Source organism: Lipophrys pholis (genome assembly GCF_963383615.2).
Source record: "Lipophrys pholis genome assembly, chromosome: 10".
NCBI lineage: Eukaryota > Metazoa > Chordata > Actinopteri > Blenniiformes > Blenniidae > Lipophrys > Lipophrys pholis.
Genome location: NC_137640.1, coordinates 2,658,820 through 2,681,246, shown reverse-complemented (window position 1 = coordinate 2,681,246; position 22,427 = coordinate 2,658,820). Strand labels below are relative to the sequence as shown.

The 22,427-nt window shown below is 43.5% G+C and overlaps 1 protein-coding gene across 1 annotated transcript in view; it reads right to left on the bottom strand.

Annotated features, from left to right (window-relative positions):
* gmds (GDP-mannose 4,6-dehydratase) overlaps window positions 1-22,427 on the bottom strand; it is a 204,432-nt gene that overhangs the window by 127,218 nt on the left and 54,787 nt on the right. Inside the window, exons 5-7 of the mRNA XM_080473832.1 lie at window positions 17,495-17,687; window positions 16,318-16,422; window positions 865-992 (exon numbers count right to left, since the gene is read on the bottom strand). Of these exons, the coding sequence (XP_080329958.1) occupies window positions 865-992; window positions 16,318-16,422; window positions 17,495-17,687 (426 nt within the window). The remainder of the gene's footprint in view (window positions 1-864; window positions 993-16,317; window positions 16,423-17,494; window positions 17,688-22,427) is intronic.

The window sequence follows — 22,427 nt, the reverse complement described above, 5'->3', positions numbered from 1 at the left end:
ACAGCGTGATGCCCCACCGCGCCGCCGCTCAGCCTCTGGACTGACGCGCCAACCCCACACTGCGATGTGCAGTCCAACTGGAGTTCCCCCGACCGTAACCTCCTCACCCCCGCTCCCAACTCTGAGAGCGCCCCCCCCTCCACCCGTCACCTCCTAATAATAACACAGTGCGCTGCGAGGGGTCTGCTGTCAGACATGGCAACCCGCCGAGTCTTTCATCTCCAGAGCGCCATGCACACGTGTTACAGCCTTAACCTATCTCAAACTTTGACACACGCACACACACACACACGAACTGAAGTGGGAAAACACACACACCTACTGATCGTTTCATCTCCGCGATTCGTTCTCTGCTCGCTGCTGGCCCCGTTAAACACAAACACAGTATTTCTGTCATCGTCCCCAGGACGCGCTGCTCATTTAACGTGTCTCTTTCTTCTGCATGGCGTTCGGGGAACGGCTGACGGGGGCCTGAAGGGATCTGGGACGTGGGTGAGTTGTGGGAAACCAGAGTGCAGTCTGTGGCCTCACAGCATGCGGCCCTCTCCCTCTCCTCCCGCCGCCCCTGGCTTTCTCTATCTCTGTTTTCTCTTTTGGCAGAGAATCATAGGAGGCTCCATGCAGATCACATAAAGCAGCCTCAACTGATCTGGGAAAACAGGCCTTGTTAATCCTCCACGCACATCTGAACCCTGTTCAACTCTGAAACAGTGCACGCACAGTGTGTGTGTGTGTGTGTGTGTGTGTATGTGTGTGTGTGTGTGTATGTGTGTGTGTGTGTGTGTGTGTGTGTGTGTGTGTGTGTGTGTGTGTGTGTGTGTGTGTGTGTGTGTGTGTGTGTGTGTGTGTGTGTGAGTGTTTTACCTCTACATAGTCTATGGCGTGGCCCCAGTCCCTCTTGGAGTCCAGGTTGCCCAGGCTGAAGATCTGCAGTTGTCCCAGGTGGATTTTGGCCACCGAGCGGCTGATCTTACGCGTCACAAAGTTGGCACCTGAAACGCAACAACAGAAACTCTTTGGTCACGACTTTTTAAAGGCGATCCCAGTTTGGTCGGGTCAGAAATTTTACTCCGTTTGAAATCCAACACATACAAACAGAAGGGGAAAAAAAAAAAATTGGACAATGATGGATCAGATATGTGAAATTAAGGTTTAGATCCCTATCGGTCGTCTATAAAAGACTCCGCCTTGACATTAGTTGTTGGGAAATACGGTTGAGTTATGCAATCTTATCCCGTTACCGTCACCTTATCACAGCTCGGCGCCAGACACCCAAACCCAACTTCATCGAAACCTCCGGCCTAAAATCTGATTATGGCCCCTTGAAAAAGTAAACACTCTCGGTCCCAACAATGCATATTGCAGCTTACAAGAGTTGTTGTTCTCCGAGTCAAACAGAAACACATACTCACAAGTTTTTGTTGAGACTATCCCCTGACATGATTCGTAGGCCCCAACCCAAACCACAACCCAAGAGAAATATTAGCCCCATAATCACGTCTAAACCTCTACACACAAATAAACTGGATCGAGGCACTACAATACAAACATGGTGCGCTTGTGGCCTTCGCTCACTGAAACAATGCATTACCTATTCCCTTGCAGGAACATGAACATCACAGACAACAGGTGAACTTCACTGAACTCTGACCTTAGCCCTGGAATCACATCTTTACCTTAGAAAACAATAAACAAGGATTTTGGCCCAAATTAAGTTTCTAAAACAAGAATATTAAACTACCTTGACCTTAATAAGTACTAGACTAACCCTGAACTCTAATACAATATTAATAATACTTTGGACAAGTTCACATAACGTCAGTATCTATAGAGGTGGTGTCAACAAATGTCTGTAAAACAAAACAGCATCACTTAAAATAAAGACTTCCATTGATTTCACTCTAATTTTCATCACCATAACTAAATCCTAACTGTAGAATCACAGCTTGACAATTAAAAATATTGTTATCAATGTGTGGTTTCAGACATATATAGTATATATGGGGACAACGGGTCTATTTTACCATGTTTTTATTTTACCATACGACACAAGAAGACATGATGAATCCGAAAGAGCAGAGACCGATTTCAGAATGTAAACATCATAAATGCATCAGAATTGCAAACAGCTGTTTATCTACAGCTGTAAATGGCCATATCAAAAATGAAACGGGTAAAAAATATATATATATATATTATACGTCCTTCATTTACATGGAATGGTTGGACCCCACAAGTGTACTAGGCTGAATTATTGTTTTACACCACAAACAGGGAAAAAGAGAAAGACCACACACACACACACACACACACACACACACACACACACACACACACACACACACACACACACACACACACACACACACACACACACACACACACACTTTCCAAACCTCAGGTCGTCTTCAGCCAAAGCAAAAGCTCAGATTAAAAGTACGTCTGAATGAGATCGATTCGTTGCCATCCATACGACAACCATTCAACCCTTTTAGACTCCTGCCCTCTCATTTTCCTCCCTAATTCACTGTTTCGGTGTCAAACCTGGGACAGATGCCAAGGCAAAGCTCAGTCTGTCGACACCGAAAAGAAGCAACGGGGGAAGTTCCACACAAAGTCGACATCCAAACGGGACCACCACGACTCTGCCGGTGGGGAGACCGGTCCAGGATCACCACGACGGTGGCCGAGTCGTCTGCCAGATCAGCCGGCGGTGCTGCTCTTCCGAGCAGACACACATGGCGATAGTATCTGTGGGAAAACAAATGAGCTCCTAATGACTATTTTTGTGCCACAAGAAGGGTTTGAGGCACATTTTGGGTGTCTTGGCGAGACACAGTGGGCTGGTGTTGGGTTTTCTGCTCCTGCTTCGGGGGAGGAAAAGTCCAGCCCTCCAACCATAATACAGCATTATACTAAATATTAGGGTGTCAAATCTAATGATGCCACCATCTTAGTTGAAATAACCCATTAGAGCTTGAAGAGCTTAACTCTCTCGGCTCGTCTCTTTCGTCTGACGTCCAAGAGGCTAAAATGGAAGATATGTGAAAATAAGATTTCAAAGGAAAAGCTTGAAGTTAGCATCAAAGTACAGCTTATTTTTAGCTTCCACGGCATCGACGTTGCACATAAATCTCCCACAACCTTGCGTGATCCTCTTCCAGACTCCTTAGGAGCTCCTACATGCTGGTTTTTGAACTCATCGCGCTTAAGATGAATGTTGCCTTTTAGCTCTGGTAACAGTGCGGCCCTGTCTCGACACTGTATCACTGTTCCCCCTCTGACATGGAGCAGAGCCTCCGTTTAAACACAGGAAAATCCCATGAACCCAATCATGCGAACGCACCAAATTTGTAGTAATTATTTCATAGGGAAGCGACAGCCCCTGGGCAGGCTGAGCAGAAACAGAACAGGGAAGGTTAGACACGCTTGTTTAAGAAAATACAGCGCGTTGTGTGTTGCCGGCGAGTCACGTGGATCCCACGTCAACGCTGCCCCGTCGCCATGTTGAGCTGGAGTTTAATCAAGTTTCAATGAGGCTGTCCGCGGTCGGCGTTTCTCCGCATCGCTCTCCAAATATCAAGCTTTCAAAGACTTCTATTGTTCTCAGGTCTTCCAATGTTATTGACACACTTATTTTGAAACGGCGGGTGTCCATGAAGCGTAGCCAAACTGTGGCTGGAAACCCCCCGACGATACTGTCAGACCCGTCCTGTCTCTGCCTGATCGACTGGTGGGGCCCTCGGGGGGACGGGGGGACGGGGGCGCCGCTCTCCAAACCTGGCAGGTCATCTGTTCTGGCAGATCCCGTTACCGCTACGAACTGCAGTCAGGTGCTCACCGGCAATTCTTCATCAGCCACTGACACATAGAGAACTGTCATGTCCGCTCTCGTCTGTCAGTTGACGAGGCTCTTATTGCTTCAGAGTGAAGGACGTTCACCAGTCATGTGCACACGCACATTTAATTAAAAAAAATAAAAAACACCTGTCGACTTTGGTGCTTTGATTTAAAGTTATTCTACCAGAAAAAAAAAATATATATATATGCAGTATATACTTCCCATAAAAGGTATGACTTCTGCACAGAGAATAAACCAATACAAGAAAACACGACCACCAACACTCATTTCCACAACTTTCCAATTCCCAGTTTGCTAAATCCATCAACCAACAAACCTGAAAATGTTGTCGTCAAAAACTGGTTTTGTTTAGTTTTTTCATGACTAACCTGCCGCAAGGGTTTCTGGGATATCAAAGATGGCGTCACGGCAGCTCAGGCGAATATATCATTTCATCAACATTTGACCGATTTATCCCCCCAAATAAAGCCAAAGTTTCCCTGAAGCTATGAGAATAGTCAGAATTGTCGGTTTTCCAGTGCGAATCGAGATCTCGAGTGGACAAACGGGATCTTGCTTCGGGAATCTTCGGGCGTTTTCATGAAGCTAAAATGTCAACAAACCCAAGCAAAATATAGACCCTGGATATACGTATTTGTCTGAGGGTAATGAGGAATTTCCTTCAGAAAGGTATTGACCACATATTAGAGATGATGTACATAATTCTTCAATTTTCTCCCTGTGGATTCTGGCAGAGGAACTTTAAAAGACTTGGCATAAAACAGGACACTGTGTAGTATGTGAATGGCCGCTCTGCTTAAGTGTCTTTATAAGATACATTAATAATTTTGAATCATTTATTTTACAGAAGACTAAAACTATTTCACGGGTTCTTCTCTCAGACCGACGTCTCCGTAGTGAGTCAGTATTTAAGTCACAAAACTACTAAGTTTAAGCCTTTGCATTAAAAATAACATAAAAAAATCATAGTTAAAAGTTTAAGGTCAAAAAGTAAACAACAGGAGAAAAAAAAAATGGCGAAGCGTCAGGCCAAAGAGAAAGAAGAATCGGTCAAAAATAAAATAATGTACCAAGATAGTTACGTAGAATATGACTTCATCGAAGAATTTGTCTTTGGTGGTAAAAAACTGGTGAGTGACATTTTGAAGCTTCAAGCTGAAATCACCAAAGTGTAAACGTAAAGAGCTCATCCTCAGAGGAAAGGAACTCAACGTTACAGAACATAACAAAGCACTGACTTTGCAAACTATTTGCACTTATACACTTTCCAGTATTTTGAGAGTTTTCCCTCCAAAAACATTTACAAGGTTCAGGTTTTTTTTCCCGTTGTAGTTTATTCATTCCTCTCTGCCAGCTTGAGCTGCTAAATGCTTCCCAAAACAATGAAAATGTTTATTCTCTAGTGGTTTCAGATATTTCAGTACCAACAGATGACCGAGCATTTCATCCTCCTTCACGCTTTCTGACTCCACATGAGCTCAATCACCTCTGTGGCCTCTTCTGAAAACTGATCTTCAACCTGCTCACGATCCTCACTGTGCCGTTTAGCCAGCTTCAGTTGGTAGAAAATGTTGTATTAGTTTTGGAACTGCTCTGTATGTTGCACCGATTCCTAAAATATTTGGATTTGATGCACATAGAGATCAATATTTTAATAAACGATTACATTTCTTCCTAATGTCGAGCCCAAAAAGTCATCACAACCTTCTTTAGTTCAACATTTCTACCTATATTGAAATAACTATACAACAATACAACCAAATTATTATGTTTTCACAATTTTGACATTTTAAATCAGTATTTCACCCTATCTTTTATTTAATATATTTAACTTTTGCTTTATTTACTTTAATAGTTTCATCATTATAGATTAGATAATCCTGGATGTCGTATATGATTGTACGGTGTCCTTGAGTGCTGGGAAAGGTACATTCAAATAAAATCTTTTATAATAATAATTTATTCTTAGTCTTATTATTCTTATGTAATAATTTCAATTTTAATATAACTTAATTGTGATCAAAATTTAATTGAGCAGCTTTGCACCATCTGACCCTATGTCCATATAATTTAAATGTGTGTATATATATATATATATATATATATATATATATATATATATATATATATATATATATACTGCAAATCAATCTGTTTTATCTCATAGTATTGGTGTCAGTTATTTTAGAGGCATTTACCTGTGATTGACACAACTCCATTAAAACTAAATAGATGTAATTCTAATCTGTTTTTCTGTTTGTGTTCATGTTTTTTTGATGGTGCTCACTGTTTTCTCCTGCACATCTTGTCACCCCTTGCACAGCATTAGTAGTAATAATAAAGTTAACTATAGAAATGCATAAGAAAGATTCAAACCATGTCCCCCCGAACTCAAGCCCTGCATTTCACCTGATGCGCCACCAAGGGGAATTACTTTCAGACCAAAAACTACGTAAGAATACAGTGAGAAATGAGCTATGCTTAAACTTTCATTAGCTGCAGTCCTCGACGATGGATATACTATGACCCAGCTGGTAATGTAACAAGAACCTGCATTGGGAAGTACAGTGAATTGGGAGGCAGGAACCTCGGAGGAAAACTTAAGTTTGTGGGTTAAACACAGGTTGTCAAAACTCTGCAGAGCCGAGTTGGCTCTGAAAAAGGTGGCAGAGGTATATAGTGCAGCGCAGAGCCCCCGCCACCAATCAGTAATAAAGTCCATTATTTCCCCCTGAGCACACCTGTAGTCCCCTTGTAAAGCTCACACCTCTGTTTAGAGTGGCTCTGCTCCCTGCTCGCTCTAATTGGTGCAGCGTGGGCCAGAGCGTGGGCATAATGGAGCGGCCGGCCCGCCTGGCTGCGGACAAAGCCCGCTCTGTTACTGCCCCGGGTGTTAATGTGTTTCCTTTACTGGCAGCGACACCGCGGGACGGCTGGGGGGTTGGGGGGAGGGGGGAGGGGGGGCAGTGGTGGCCGTTTAACCTTGCCCGCGGCCCGGCGGAAAGTCTAATAAAACCACGGGCCGTGAAAACTGAGCAGACAGCAAAACTCGTGCCAGAAACTGACACTCACAGTTTTTTTCCCCCGCCTCTCGGTTTCTCATTCTCAACCCCCCCCCCCCCCCCCGTGTCGACACGAAACAGGAAGAACGTAACACACGGTCTGCATTGGCACAGCTGAGCTCGAGCTCGGGGAGGAAAAGGAGGAGGAAGGTATGGAGATGTCTTACCCTCCAGAACGCCGGGCCATGTGGGCCCAGACAGGACGGGGACAGGAGCTGTCAGCTGGGGAGGGAAGAGGGGGAGGGGCAGGGGGGTCAGACAGAAGACTGTGGGTTTGAGGGGGGATTTTGGCTTGACCGGCCACCGGGTTATTCAACGGACTTGTGTTGTTAGAACTGCTGCTGCCCCAGAAAGGTGACTTATGAAGTCTCCAACACACCCAAACCTCAAGATGTCTGACTCACACTGATTTATATCACCATCTGCAAGAGAATTTATGTAGGCCCACTGATTGAGATTCAACCGCGGTGTGATTTATTCCAATCTCTCTTCTATAACATTTATTTTGTGGACATAATGTGCGGTCGCTGCATTAGCTCTGGAAAAACTGAAGAAGAAAAAAAAAATAGCCCAGTAAACTCGACTCACGCGAAATCATTTATCAAGTTGATCTTTAATGTTGCATTTGTGCAGGTAGATTTCCTTCCGAACCCGAGTTTTCTCTTCCAACTGTAGACCTGCCGTATGTTTTTCATCACCGTGCAAATGTGTTCCAAGGTGACTCGTAGGATGTGGCTTCGATTTCCCTTTTTCTTAATAAAAAATAATAAAACTGTGAGCCAGACGGTTTTAATGAACCCCGCTCTAAAAATAGCACTGTGGGCCGCTTTGTTTTCGCCGAAACTGAAAAACGAAACACAAAGGCTCCGTTTTTTTTCCCCCAGATAGTTGACAGGTTGAGTCACTTCTGTCGCGTGTCTGAACTGGCCACGTTAAGAAGGCGGAAAAGGGATTTTTAAAATTTATTCTTTTTTGCCAAAACATGATTTGGATTGCCGTGGGTTTGTCATGGAAACCCGGCGGTTACGTCAACACAGGGTCTACACACCTGTTCTGGAATTCAACCAGAACTGCAAATCCCATAATCCTGCTCTGTGTCTCGAGTCCTCGGGGAGTTAAAAGGTTTAGGTCAACGTTAAACTGAAACATACCCTTCAGTTTTATCTTACAAAATACCTGACTTGCAGAAGTGCTTGCAGAGTGATTTTGCAGGAGTAATCTTCCTGGGGTTTTAGGTTGATGTGGGGGGGGGGGGACCTGTCAGTGTCTGCCATCACTGCTGTTGCACAATTCCCATCCTGACTGATCTCTGGAGCCTCACCAAGCGAGGTCACGCTCTCAGCTCCGCCAACACGGCATCAATTCACACCTGACAGCTCCGGTTGACTCAACTGACAAGAGGGAAGAAACGTGATGCAAGCAGATCTGGAACGGAGACGGACGGTTGCAGAGCTCCCGAAGAAAAAGTCACTTTGCAAGAATATTTAAATAACAAATCATCCTTACGTATTATAATCAGAATCACCGACGTCTCATCTCGGGTCTGAGTGTTGAGTTGTTTCTGCTGCATGTGAGAAATTAGTTGTTAAAAAAAATATCTGTTTTCTCTAAATGTTTACAATTTGCTCGGTCTTGCGGCCGGATTGGAGCGTCTCGCTGGCTGATTTTATAGTTGATAACAATTCCAAGTATATTTTAGTTTCTCTGAATGTGAATTAGTTGCTTTTGTGTTATTTTGTTGACAATCTTTGAAGTAAATAAATAAACAAACCAAATCTTGTTGACCCCTCCCCCGCAAAGAGTGAAAGAAAACTTCCACCCTTGCGCATAGCGCCATCCTGAGGTCGGGTTGATCTCCTGCAGGATTCTGACCGGAGGGGGCGACACGGTGCCCCTCGCTTGTGGTGCAAGCGACTCAAAGCAAGCGCTTCAGTCTGTGGGGTTACCATGGCGATCAACGGTAACAAAACACCGACCCGACGGCGGCGGTGAAGACGAATGATGGTTAGAAACCTCAGAGGGACGCGTGACGTGTCTGGAAGCGAGGTGGGCCGAGGTGAGGGAAGAACCTTTGTGGCTGCAGAGGAAGGCGTGACGGGAGGCGACGGGTCGTCGGCTCTTGCTTTCAGGGGCTTTTAAAGACTCCGCTCTCCACCTGGCAACAGTTCGGTTGATGTTTAGGCTGCACTCACTCAGTCCTTTCTCATCCAGCAAAAAAAGAAAGACCCAAAACACCAGAAAGCGCCCGCGCCACACTCCGCCTTCGAAGATGCTGCCAAGATCCCTCCCGACGTCTACTGACCGAGTCGCTCTCATGCGAAGGTTTACTTTGAAAATAACTTGTCCGATACATGGAAAACATATCCTCTTACAAATCTATCATGCAATCTGACCTTTCGGGCTCAATCTCAACAAAAGCAGAAAGATGAAGCCGAGGCATGTGGGAGCCGAGCGGCAGTGTGTCCGTCTGTGTTTGTATTCCCGTCTTTGTGGGGCCACAACGCTTGAAAGCACACCACACATTGTGGGGGTCCATAATCTGTCTGCATGAGTGTGACTATGTCATTTTAGATCCAAAGAGAAAAGTAGGTGAGGGTCATGGTGAGGCTGCTCAGTTGCGATGGTTCAGGTGGAAATGAGCTTAAAACGGGAACATACTGATATTATGTGTGTGTGTGTGTGTGTCTTTTAGAGGGCGGCATTGACTTTGGCGCTGCTGTTCTAACTTCCCCAATGCTAACGGGTCTTTTCTGCTAACATAACAGTATATTATTCTTTACTGCCAAGCGTGAACCACAGAGCTCTCAGGGAGGAGAGATGGATGGGACTTCCCCAAATAAACCGGGGGGATAAGCCGACAACTGGAGCTAGTCAGTAGCATCAACAGTGCACACACACACACACACACACACACACACACACACACACACACACACACACACACACACACACACACACACACACACACACACACACACACACACACACACACACACACACACACACGGAACATGTAACTGAACTGATTTAGCGGACAGTCTCACACCAACATGCAGATAATAACTCAGAATTAAACACAGGATTTTTGCCTTTTTACTGTCAAAAGTGGATTTGGGGTGGCGTGTGTTTGTTGGACACGGCGATTAAAATGAGCACCAGAGGCGGTTATTTGCACAGGTTGCACCGTCTCATATGTCGCGGCAATACGGGGTCTACTTAGCGCCGCTGCTAATGCTAATCCCTCTCCTCGGAGTCACAGCGAGGACTGTTTGTTATGGCTAACAGCTAGGCTAAGCGGAGAGGCTCTGGCGGTGATGTGAACGGGGCAGCAGACGCAGGTTTCTGTTTTGCTCTGCTTCACGGTGCATTTCCGCCGGCTTATTTATCAAGTTTTTCTCACAACTGTCCATTTCACAGTTTGTTTGTTTTTTTCACTCCTTCAAGAAGAGTCGCGATCGGCTTGTTTGTTGTTGAACGGTCGGGGCGTTTACAAGACTGGTAAGAGAATACGGAGCAAATTCCTGCTTAGATTAAGTCATGCGTTGAGCTCCAGCCTGAAAAATGGACACTGTATTTGAATAGAACTGGGATAAAAACTTGAGCATTCCCACCCATCACGACACGCCACGCCGAGCTGTGAACATGACTGGCTGCAGACGGTTCACACAGGCAGACGACACTGGAAGGGAAAGGCAGTGTGGAAAAACTCCCTCCTCAAGGCAAACATCTATTTGTTTCTCCAACACGTCCACTGACATCCTGGAACACTGACTTCACGGCTTTTCCTATTGGCGGGAACAAGCAGCCGCCGAAAACAACAAACACGGACCTCATTGAAACTTGGTTTGGAAAGGACAAAGATGGTACAAACGCAGGAAAACCAGTTTTCACTATTCTCTGTCACAACCGTGTTACAATTGTGTGTGTGAAGAGTGTGGTGAAGATCAGGGATGCTGCACAACAAACACACATATTCAGACTTTGTAATATAAAGTATGGAGTATAAACAACGACTGCTGATGTAAGAATACATTAAACTGAACCTCGGTGGGTGACGATGTTGAGGCTCGGTCTGACTTTACAAAAATTACCAGGGATTCGTTATAGTCCGATAAACTGTGTCAATTAAAAGAACAAATATTTTTGGTGTTCACAGCTTTTCTGTAGATACCATGTGCAGAAAAGTAAAGTGATGCAACTTTTAAAACTAATACAAAAGAAAACATTAAAAAAAAGGTGAATATTTGGGGAATTCTGACGACGAAAATTATTATTTTATTCTCAAAATGTAGAACGCATCATCATCGATTCGACCGAAGAAATAAGTCAGTTTAATTCTAAGGAAAGGTTCGACTTCGACTATGCTCCATGTAGGTCTATTTTATTCATATGCAAAACTCATTTGAATCTTGAGGAGCCAATCAATACACTGAGTCTGCGCTATATATTCTGTTAGGTCACATTAAAAAACATCACAATCATTTATGAGCTCGCCAACATGTACAGCAGAGGTTATTGCTGCATGTCAGCATTACGTTTCTGTAAACTGACTCATTAGAAAAGAAACTTCTATCTATAGAAAGAGGAAACGTTGAGGTTCTGGTAGCTTCAAGGCTCACTCCTCCAGTTCAATGACCACCTACAGTTTCATGTCAATGCTAAATATTGAACTGAATATTCAATCAATTTGCAGACTAACAAAAATTAAAGGTGGATTGTGATTTAACTTTTTTTATTTACCTCACATTTTAAAAAGTTAAATGAGTTGTACTTCTTCCCACTTGTTTTCTTACGTGCAACCCGAATGTCTTTTTTTCTGCTAATACTTATTCACTGTTTGATTGGTGAAATATCTTCGGCTGATCGGTGTGTACTGCTGATTTTGATATTTGAATTTGTGCATATTTAAAATAAAAAAAATGAAAAGAAAATATATGAAAAGGAGTATAAATTTGGATGTTGTAACTTGATTAATTTTGATGTGATAATGTAATCATATATGACTGAGGAGGTTTCTGCAGCGTCAGCATTACCGTAATTTCCGGACTATAAGCCGCTACTTTTTTCACACTCTTTGAACCCTGGGGCTTAAACAACGACGCAGTTAATTTATAGATTTTTATGAGTAAATGAGATTCATGCCGCCAGTTCATGGGCGATGTGTTCAAGTGCATCACGTAACTCCGACCTTTCTTTTTAGATTTGGTGGGTGCGGCTTATATTCAGGTGCGCTCAACAGTCTGAAAATTACAGTACCTTTCTGTCAACAGTATGCAAGATTCCCAAAGAGGGGAAAAAAACTAAACAAAAGTAACCTGGGAATCAAGTTACCTCCTCAAATCTCTTCTCCAGATATCAACAGCAGAAGATCAGGTGGTGTAACTTCAACGCTGAACCACCTGATTTATATCCAGAGGTACTTTGCGATACCTGGCGCTGGGCAACAAAATGCAAGTGAGCCTATAAAGTACAAACTTTGAACAATACACAAACAATTCTATTTAATTAGGAAGCACCAGATTATTTTCGATTGCCTGACTAAGGTTTTCTTCATAATCAGTTTCAATAATACTCAAGGGTATTGTTTAGATTAAGCTGGCCAATAGTTTTGCTGTTGCTTTGTGTTTCATGAATATCTGTTTCTTTGTTTCGTTGTGATACTGGTGCACATGTTTTGTAGATTCTTACTTCATCATGTGACTTGGCTTCGACCTAAGCCAGGTGTCGCTGAAAAAAAACCTTAAAAAAACCTCTTGATGTCAATGAGCCTTCATACCGGTACAGCGGTTACTATTCGCCTCTCATAGAACAACTGCACAGTCCAAAAATAATAATAATGAAAAAAAAAAAAATGCCCACTGGGTGTCTTGCAGCTCCGCCCTCGCAGAGCCCTCCTGTAAGTGACGAAGTGCACCGCCTGACGCCCTCTCGGTGTGGCGGCGGCGGGGTCACAGCAGGCTCCCGGGGGCCCGGGTAAACACTGGCCAACACATCCAGGCCAACACAAGCGGCACACCAGGTTGAGCAAGGCAGTAGTGGGACATCTGGCCACATCACAGCACAGCCTTCCTGCTTTATGTGCAACAACAGCCGTAACTCTGAGAATAGAAGTGGCAGCACTAAACCCAGTGGCCTGCTGCAGAAATGCTGACTGTGAGGAAGGGATGAGGAGGAGGGAGAAGAGAAGAGGAGGGGGAGGAGGAAGATGTGGAAGAATGAGGAGGGAGTGACTGTAGCGGGAAAGTTGGGTGGGATGGGAAAGGGCAGACAGATTTGTCCTATTACAGTTATTATGTGTCTTAAATAATTTCATGTAGGAAATCATGTATATGTTTTTAATTAATGTGTGAAGGAAAACGAGTGACTTCAGTGTGACTGCTTCATTGACTTGTGCCGTCCACATGTACTTATGAGACAATAGACGCTTGTGATATGACAGAGCTTTATGCAGTTTTTTTGACTGTAAGTCACACTAATTCAGTTGTTTGGCTGGAAATGTGACTAATAGAGTGACATTAGAGAAACAACTCATATATATTAAAACTATACTGGCACAAACCATCTGGGACCATAAGGTGATATTCTGTGATGATATAAAGACGCTATATAATAATATCACCAAATTTAATAATTGCCACATTTGACTGTCAGTGTATGTAACTGGATGGATGATTGAAGGAGAATGGAAGTTTCTGAAAATGACCGCCACAACCTTAAAGTCTTTATCAGATGGAGAAAACAACAAAATGATAATTAAGATTTGCGTGTAGCTTTCAAAGGATATCGGCGGCAATTGTAGTACAGGGGTCTTTTAAAATTGAGGAGTACACAAAGAAGTCGATAAACAAACCCTGGTTTAAAGCCCAGCTCACCCCAATTCTAAAGACTCCTTTCTTTCCCAACATGGTTTCTTGTAAAAACACGCAGGGAAAAAAAAAAGAGGGGAAAAAATGAACCAATACGCTCCACTTTCTATACAGTCGTAATGTTAACTTAAGATTTTTTTTTCTGGATATTTTTTTTCGAGACCATTTCGGCTGGTTAAAATACAGAAAACAGAACAATTTAAGGACAGAGAGATGATAAAAGATGATAAAATCTACACATTCGCTGCTCTTCAGGAATTCCTTCAAAACCTGAAGACTTCAACTGCCAACAGTGGGTTACCACTTTTCAACTTACACAGGGGCCATTGCCCTCTCTGTAAATTTGAATTTAAATGTGACTCTGCATCCTAATAAGTCTCCTCAAGCAGTCCTACGTCTTGGGGGAAAAAAAAAAAGTAGGACATATCCCAAAACTCCGATCCATGAGCTCAAAGTTAGAGTGGCCAGTCAAAGGTTCAACGTACAACGGCTCAAATCACAGCATTTCAATCATTGGTTCCCAAAACGCCCATCACAACCTGGACTGCTGTAGAGTTACTTTCTGCTAATAAGTTTGCTTCTCCGTCACCTCTCTCTCTCTCCCCACCCATTTGTCCCAACACCCACCATTCCCTCCCAGTTTGACTATGTCAACTAATTCTCCATTGCAAGACCTCATCGGTGACCACATCGTCGTTTCTGGAACCGGCCTGTAACCCACACCGCTTCCCACACCTATCTATCTGTGGTAACACATTAGGGTTTACTGGGTAACCTCTGACCTCTGTCGGGGTCATGGCCTGTGCCTTCATTAGGGGATAAATCATAAACACCTGAGCGCCTGACCCGGGGTACGGCGCTCATGTGGTACTCATTTTGAGTGGCGGTGGCGTGTAAATCGGGTTAAACCAGCGCCCGCGACCCTCAGGGCTCCCAGCACATATTAAAAATGCGACCACAGCCCACTCCTGTGTGTGTGTGTGTGTGTGTGTGTGTGTGTGTGTGTGTGTGTGTGTGTGTGTGTGTGTGTGTGTGTGTGTGTGTGTGTGTGTGTGTGTGTGTGTGTGTGTGTGTGCGAGAGAGAGATTACATGAACCCTGGCAATGCTGGTGAATAAGTAAGACTGTATATAGAGCGTGTAATTGAATACTCTGTCACAATCCAACAATGCTTTAGCGTGTTTTACTGCTTTCTTGTGGGCTGCGCCCGTTACTGAGGTTGTCAAGGTTTGTTCAACTTGTCATTTGATCCTCGCACAACAAGTCCCAATAAATTATGTGATGTAATAATTCCTTAGTGGACTAATTGGAAAGTTCATAAAAGCCACATCAGTTTATAAAGCGGTATGGGTTACTTAAGCTCGTACTGCTTTAAATTGGTAGGGCCGTCAAACACCTTAGTTACCTTAGTTGGATTTCAAAGAAGAAACATTTGCAGTGTACATGAATAATATAATTTTTTTGTTGAAGTTAACTTGTAAAGCTTCAAAGTCGTGTTTTTTTTTTTTTAATTTTCATGAATAAATGCACCTTTCACACTAATGCTGTTTTGTCAGGAACAAAGTTGCTCGGCTTGATTGCTAAATTACCAATGGCACTGCTCCCATCTGGTCTTCAGCTCTGCTGCTTGGTGTTGTGTTTTATTTCCAACAAATGGGCAAAATAGTAATGGTGGTTACTTAACTTTAAAAAAAAAGAAAGTCTCTAGCAGACCAGTTTGTGACCCCTGTAGGCAGATTTAATATTTTTCTTATATTTCAAATGTTATTCTAATAGAAAAGAGCCATGGATTTGTCAAGTTGTTCCATGATTCTATAGTCAGGTTAAAACGGAACCATTTTATGACTCTATGAATTTGTTATTAACACTCAAACTCAGGACAAACTAACCATTGTGTAGCACTCCCTCTAACGAGGGTCTGTAAATGTCTGCAGTGATGACACCAGTTCCTGTAGTTTAAGGACAGGGAGTTGTTTCTCTGACACCTCTATGGAATCGTCGGATGGAGCCTTCCCACATGCCGAAGCTGCACGCATCATAAACACTACAGTATCCTCTTATCATCAGAGGTGAGCAGACAGTTATTTTGGGAAGCCCGGCAAGTCCTGCGTACGATAGATTAGCAGGCCCATCCAACTTATTATCATCTGAGTCTTTTCGTTAAAGTTTTCCATTTCGACCTCATACAACTTTAAATGAAAAGCAGCTTTTACAGATTGTGTTCTCATATGGCTTCTTCTTTGCTTCAACTTGTACTTGTGGAGCGGACGGTGAACTGTGTCAATGGACAGTGACTTCACCTGATCCTCTGAATCGTTTGATAACATGACAAACTGGAGCTGGTGGGATCTTCAATCTTCAAAGTCTTTACCTCAAGTCCCTGCATGTCACTTTTATGTTGAGGATCGTGTTTCTAGATTCCTAGATGAACTTTTAGCTGCAGTTTGTTGCACGCTGATGAGCCTCTGTCCATCTTGACATCTCAGAGGCTTAGAAAAAAGCTCATTGTTCTGTTGTTTTGAGCTCACCTCTCCTCGGGCTCTCATGGTTGAAGAGGATCCCGTTGACTGCAAACATGTCGTAGGCCTCTCTGAAGTTCACCACGATCCAGTAGGCGTAAAGCTTAGCAGCTCCTGCGAGGAGGGGCAGAGGAGTACAGAAACTGAGGTAAGACAACCTTTTCAGACACACAACTGCTCATCAATGGATTTCAATGGATTTTAATTGAAATCAACAAGACAAACAGCGACTCCTGCAGAGGCTGAAGCGCAGCATCTCCAAGAGAAAGGTTGTAACTTCACCGCATGTCACGGCTGAGCGCGGCGTTACTGGAGATCATATTTCAACGTCAGGAACGTGAACCACAAGACTCCTGCTGATTGACCAAAAGCAGACTTCTCCGCCTCCCTATGCGATGAGGGCAATACGACGGAAAATGAAGGGAGGTGCCAGTTGATTAAGCCATAGCACCCCCCCCACCCCCACCCCCACCCCCACCCCAATTCCTCCTCCTACCCTCCCTCCACTCGTCTCTAATTAATAGAGGAGCAGCCCTCCTCGGACATGGTATGCACGCACCTCCCATGCAGCCTCGGATTGAGTGCTGACAGATGGGGAAAGTGTCAGTGAGGAGAGCATTTAGACAACAGGGAACATGAAACCTGATCGCTCACACACGTGTGCAGCCTGTGTGTGTACGTGTGTGTGTGTGTGTGTGTGTGTGTGTGTGTGTGTGTGTGTGTGTGTGTGTGTGTGTGTGTGTGTGTGTGTGCGTGTGTGTGTGTGTGTGAGAGCGTATGTAGCCAGTGTGTGCACAAAGTGAGTGCTGACTGCTCTGGATATAAAGGTGTCTTTGTTAAAGTGAGAGCCACTCCAGTTCTCAGTCAGACGTTTGGCCTCAGGGTGTGCAGGGAGCTCAGGCGCAGTCTGAGCACTGAAGCCCCCCTCTATTCACACACACATACATACGCACACACGCATACATGTGTGCACACACACGCATATTCATACACACACTATAGAGAGAGAGAAAAAAGCGCTGCTGAGGCATCAAGCAATCTGCGTTTGAATACCCCTACATGGCCATGAGCAAGTGTCTGATAAATGGTGCAAGGTAGAGAAGCTTAGGTAATCCGTGTGTGTGCGTGTGCGTGCGTGTGCATGTGCGTGTGTGTGTGTATGTGTGTGTGTGTATGTGTGTGTTACCGTAAGGTGAGCGAGGGTAGAAGGGAGTGGTTTCCTTCTGAGGGATCTCCTGGACTTTGCCGTACAGCTCGCTGGTGGAGGCCTGGTAGAACTTCACGCTGTGCGTCAGGCCGCATGTCTTGATGGCGTCCAGCAGACGCAGCGTCCCCACGCCGTCCACGTTAGCCGTGTACTCGGCCAACTCAAAGGAGATCTAGGAGAAAGAAAGAGGCCTTTCACAATAGGGGACACAAGAATCTACTCAGAATAGTAGAAATGTTCATCTTCAAATTGAACCCAATGAAATCCTTGCTTGAGAATTATACCTTCGCAACTTAACTTCTTACCTGTGGATTACAGTTAATCTATAAATTAGGATGTAGTATTATTGCAGTAAAGCTCAACTGTTAGCGCTGTGTGGGTCAGTCTAATTACTGATTCACTCATTGAGATCTTTTCAAGTTACGTCAGTGGGAAGAAGATGCTCTATAATGTGAATTATTATAAGTTACATCAGTCAGCTTAAAGGAGACGTCATTTTGATCAGTCGACTCCAATATCTTGAAGTCCACCCCTGCACACTATTTAGCAGTAACACAGAACTCAATATAGCAGCTGCTCCTGGATTCAAAAACAAATAACAACAAGAAGAAGCAACAGAATGGTGGCGATAAACTACCAACATGGAGACAGCTCTTAAAAAAGGAAAACAAATAATAATTCAAAATACATTACAGTTACGGTTTGGGATTAAGTTTGGGCTAACCCTGAGAGCAACCACAAAGAGCAGGATGGAGAAAGAAGATTTAACTTGTTTAGGTGGTTTAATGTAAGAACAATAGGCTCTGTCAAGAAGTGTGTTAAGATGTAAATTTAGCCAGTGATTGAGTGGATTTCTGTAAAACAGCCCTGACACATTTCAACATCACAAAAACAAATACTTCAAAAATATTTCCAAGACAAGAACTTCTTGTTACCCAAGAACAAAATGCAGTGGGCTATAAAATAACAAGCAATAAATGAGATGAGTGTCTTTGCAGCAATAGCTCCTGGGACCGGGTCCAAAACCAACAACCATATTGAGGATGAAGAATCCCGAAGACAGCTGGATGTGTGGTGAGAGAGTAAAGTAGTGGGATAAACTGCAACGGAACACAGGTGGAACTTCATAACAAATCCTGGATTAAATATTTGGGAAAATGTACATTCCAAAATTTAGGAACAGTGTAGGTATTACCTAGATAGATACTTAGATACTAAGACAAGTACTTAGACAGATACCAAGATGCCATAGAGACAGATACCCAGATAAATATCGTGATAGATACCTAGATAAATACTCAAGATACCTAGATACATTTAGATAGGAAGATAGGTAAGAGAGGGGAGGTGAATAATTAAAAGGACAATAGGTGGGACAGTGGAGACAAAGTAGGGGATGGGAGGTTTCGGTTGATTAATAACTAAATAAATAAATAAATAACTATTTAATACAGCTCACCTGAAAGTATTCATGAATGAAACACAAAAACCCAAACAAACAAGCAGCTGCCAATACGAAAAAAAGACTGAAAATCAATAATAAGATCCTGGGTATAGAAAAGGAAAACCAAAAGCATAAACTAAAGAGTTAAAGACTGAGTATATGAATTATATATCTAAGCAATAAAAACTGAGTAATTGTAAAGGAAAACACTTGCCGACCTTTACTTATACAGAGCGGCGGGGTTGAGGTGGTTGTTTCTGGAGCCCATCAGAGCCAATCAGGAAGCTCATAGCTCAAACTTAATACTTCAACTCCCAGAATCCCTGTTTCCACAGCGGAGAGCCAAGAACAGGGGGGGGGGGGGGGGGGGGGGGCTTAATGAACACTTGGGGGGAAATTAAGTTTAAATTTGAAATGTATGTGCGTGTGCACGATTTTGCATGGTAAACCGGTGTGTGTGTGTGTGTGTGTGTGTGTGTGTGTGTGTGTGTGTGTGTGTGTGTGTGTGTGTGTGTGTGTGTGTGTGTGTGTGTGTGTGTGTGTGTGTAGGCCTCTGGCTCCAAATCAGGCATGACGGTTAAAAGCCGTGCTGGTTCGTGGTCACCACACCTGGAGCGACCACGTCTGTACAGAGGAAACGCTTCGGCCCTTTAGTGCTTTCACACCAGCGCTGTACACACGGGCAGATAAAGACCCCTTATTTAAAGCCGGGACCCAAGAACACTGGGCCTCTATTCCACTCGCACTCACACACTCGCACTCACACACACACACACACACACACACACACACACACACACACACACACACACACACACACACACACACACACACACACACACACACACACACACACACACACACACACACACACACACACACACACACACACACACACGTATACACACACGTATACACACTCGCATATACACAGTGAGCAGGTTTGATCAGGTTCAATTACACTCCACGGCTCAGCGTAATTACCTGTGACGCTCCACTCATGCTTTTACTTTGCATTCTGGCATTTTCATTTACGTTCACATCATTTGCAGGAGAAAGTGAGAAGTCACTTCATGCGCAGGCAAAGACTGTATCTTACATGATGGCATTTTTAATGACACTAGAACAAGTGGACAACACAGTGGCGGCAGCCGTCTGTGGAAACGAGATCCAAAAACAAACTGAAACTTCAAAAACTACAATCCCCTTTTCACAATGAAAACCATAGAGACACCGAACTTCCTGTTTCCTCAGAAGCTGTTCCATCAGAAGGAGTTTGGAATCTATGATTCAGTTGCAGCGAATTGCATTTCAAACTCAAAGATTCTCGAGACTACAAATATTTGAAGTGCACCAATCAACTGCAGCACAAACTTCCTAAAAGAGCTAAATTACTGCATCCATGCAATATTTTCCAGAACATTTTAGAAGCAGGACTGGTTGCCGATCTGGGTTCCGGGACTTTGTGGGTTTTGGGCGAGAGACTCCAGAGGGGATCTGACATATTGATTGCGTATGAACAGATTCTTGTCTTTCCTCTTTTCCCACTCCGTCTCCTCCAGTCCATCCACCTGAACTAATGTCCCAAGAGGTTCTTGGTTTATTTGACATTTCTGGCCAGTCTCCAGACAAATACGTCCTCCAAAGTATTAGACATAAAGATGCCATTTGGTATTTAATTGTAAGTTGAACTGATCCAGTCACAAGAAAAACACTTCAGTCAGCGCGTCTTGATCTTCAACAACAGGAATCTTGTTTTTCAAAGCTTGAAATGTCTCTTTTAGTTCAAGGTTTATTGAGCTAACAGGTTCGTGTCGGGGGTCTTCGCAGTCTGCATAGCCGCCGAAGCTCTCAATTCCTGTGGTGGTCACGGAGCTGGGAACTCCGGAAGCTACCAGCTGGGAAATCCCATTTCACAGTTTGGAAGAATTGACAAGAGAGGAAATGGTCAGTGTCCTTATGAGCCAATGAAGAGACAGTTGAAAGGGCAAGAATGATTTTTTTCCCTGAAATTTACCTACCGTATAAATGGAGATGCAATGTTTATTAATCTTTAATAAATGCTTGAAAGATCATGAAAGTATTTCTTTTATGTTTTACACTTAATATTTCGTGGAAAATATCAGTTATGACACAAACACCCAGTATTACAAATCTGAGAATCCCTGAATCAACTTTCATTGACTTGACCCAAGGTAAAACATATACATGGCAAATTTGACTTTGAAAATATTTCCAGCACTGATAAACAACTTTACAAACTCAAAAGGTTATTTTCACGGCTGTCAAATGTCCCAATAGGTCCATTTTGACACTTTATGTAACGTGACGCAGTATGTGAGAGTTAACTATGATAAGGTTTATCATGAGCTACATAAGTAGGAAAAATCCTTTTCCCTGGAATTTAACAAAAGTGCTCAGTGACATGCTTCATGAATCATTCTCAAACTTCACATTTTCAGACTTCTAACACATTTAGGGCATTTTTTCCCTACTTAGAAGCTGTAACTTTCCCACTTATGAGTGAGTTTCCCAGACATTTGAAACTTTCCGATATTCTAAAAGATAAATTACAAGAAATCTTGGTATATATAAAATATTTTGCAAACATGAAGACAATATGACCATGTTGTCAGCATATACAAGGTTTAAATCCATCAGGACATCGACCAGACCTGCAGGAGTCAGCGCCCCCTCCGCTGAGGAGACCAGTACAGACTGACAGGACTTCATAAACCACATTCTGCACTATGACACCCTGCCTTCTGTGTGAGGCCATTCCTCTCCTGTTACCTTCCACGAAATAGATCCATGACACACACACACACACACACACACACACACACACACACACACACACACACACACACACACACACACACACACACACACACACACACACACACACACACACACACACACACACACACACACACACAGCAAGTATCAAAACCAGCTGAGAGGGGCAGAGTCCAGGATGCCTTGACAACTCAAATCAAACAAATTGCCTTAATGCCTCCATTCTCTGTCATTATATAAAGGCTGTGTGTGTGTGTGTGTGTGTGTGTGTGTGTGTGTGTGTGTGTGTGTGTGTGTGTGTGTACACCAACTCATGGCCTTCAATTGCCATGCAGGTATGCACAGGTACGCCACGGCTGAATAAAAGTTGGTCATAGTTGCATCTGTCACGATGAGGCACACGCACACACACACACACACACACACACACACACATTAAGCTCAAGTGTGCGTGGAATGGATGGATTGTTAAAATCAAGCGAATGATCAATTAAAATTTTTCTTTGCTATGAACATGTGAATTTATTATTATTAGCAGCAATAATAAAAACAATTATAATTATTGTGTTTGTTGCGCCACTCTGACAAACACTAGCGTATTGTGGAATTCGATTTCATCCAGATCATATCAGTGACTGATGAGCGTGCGAGTGTGTGTGTATAAGTGGG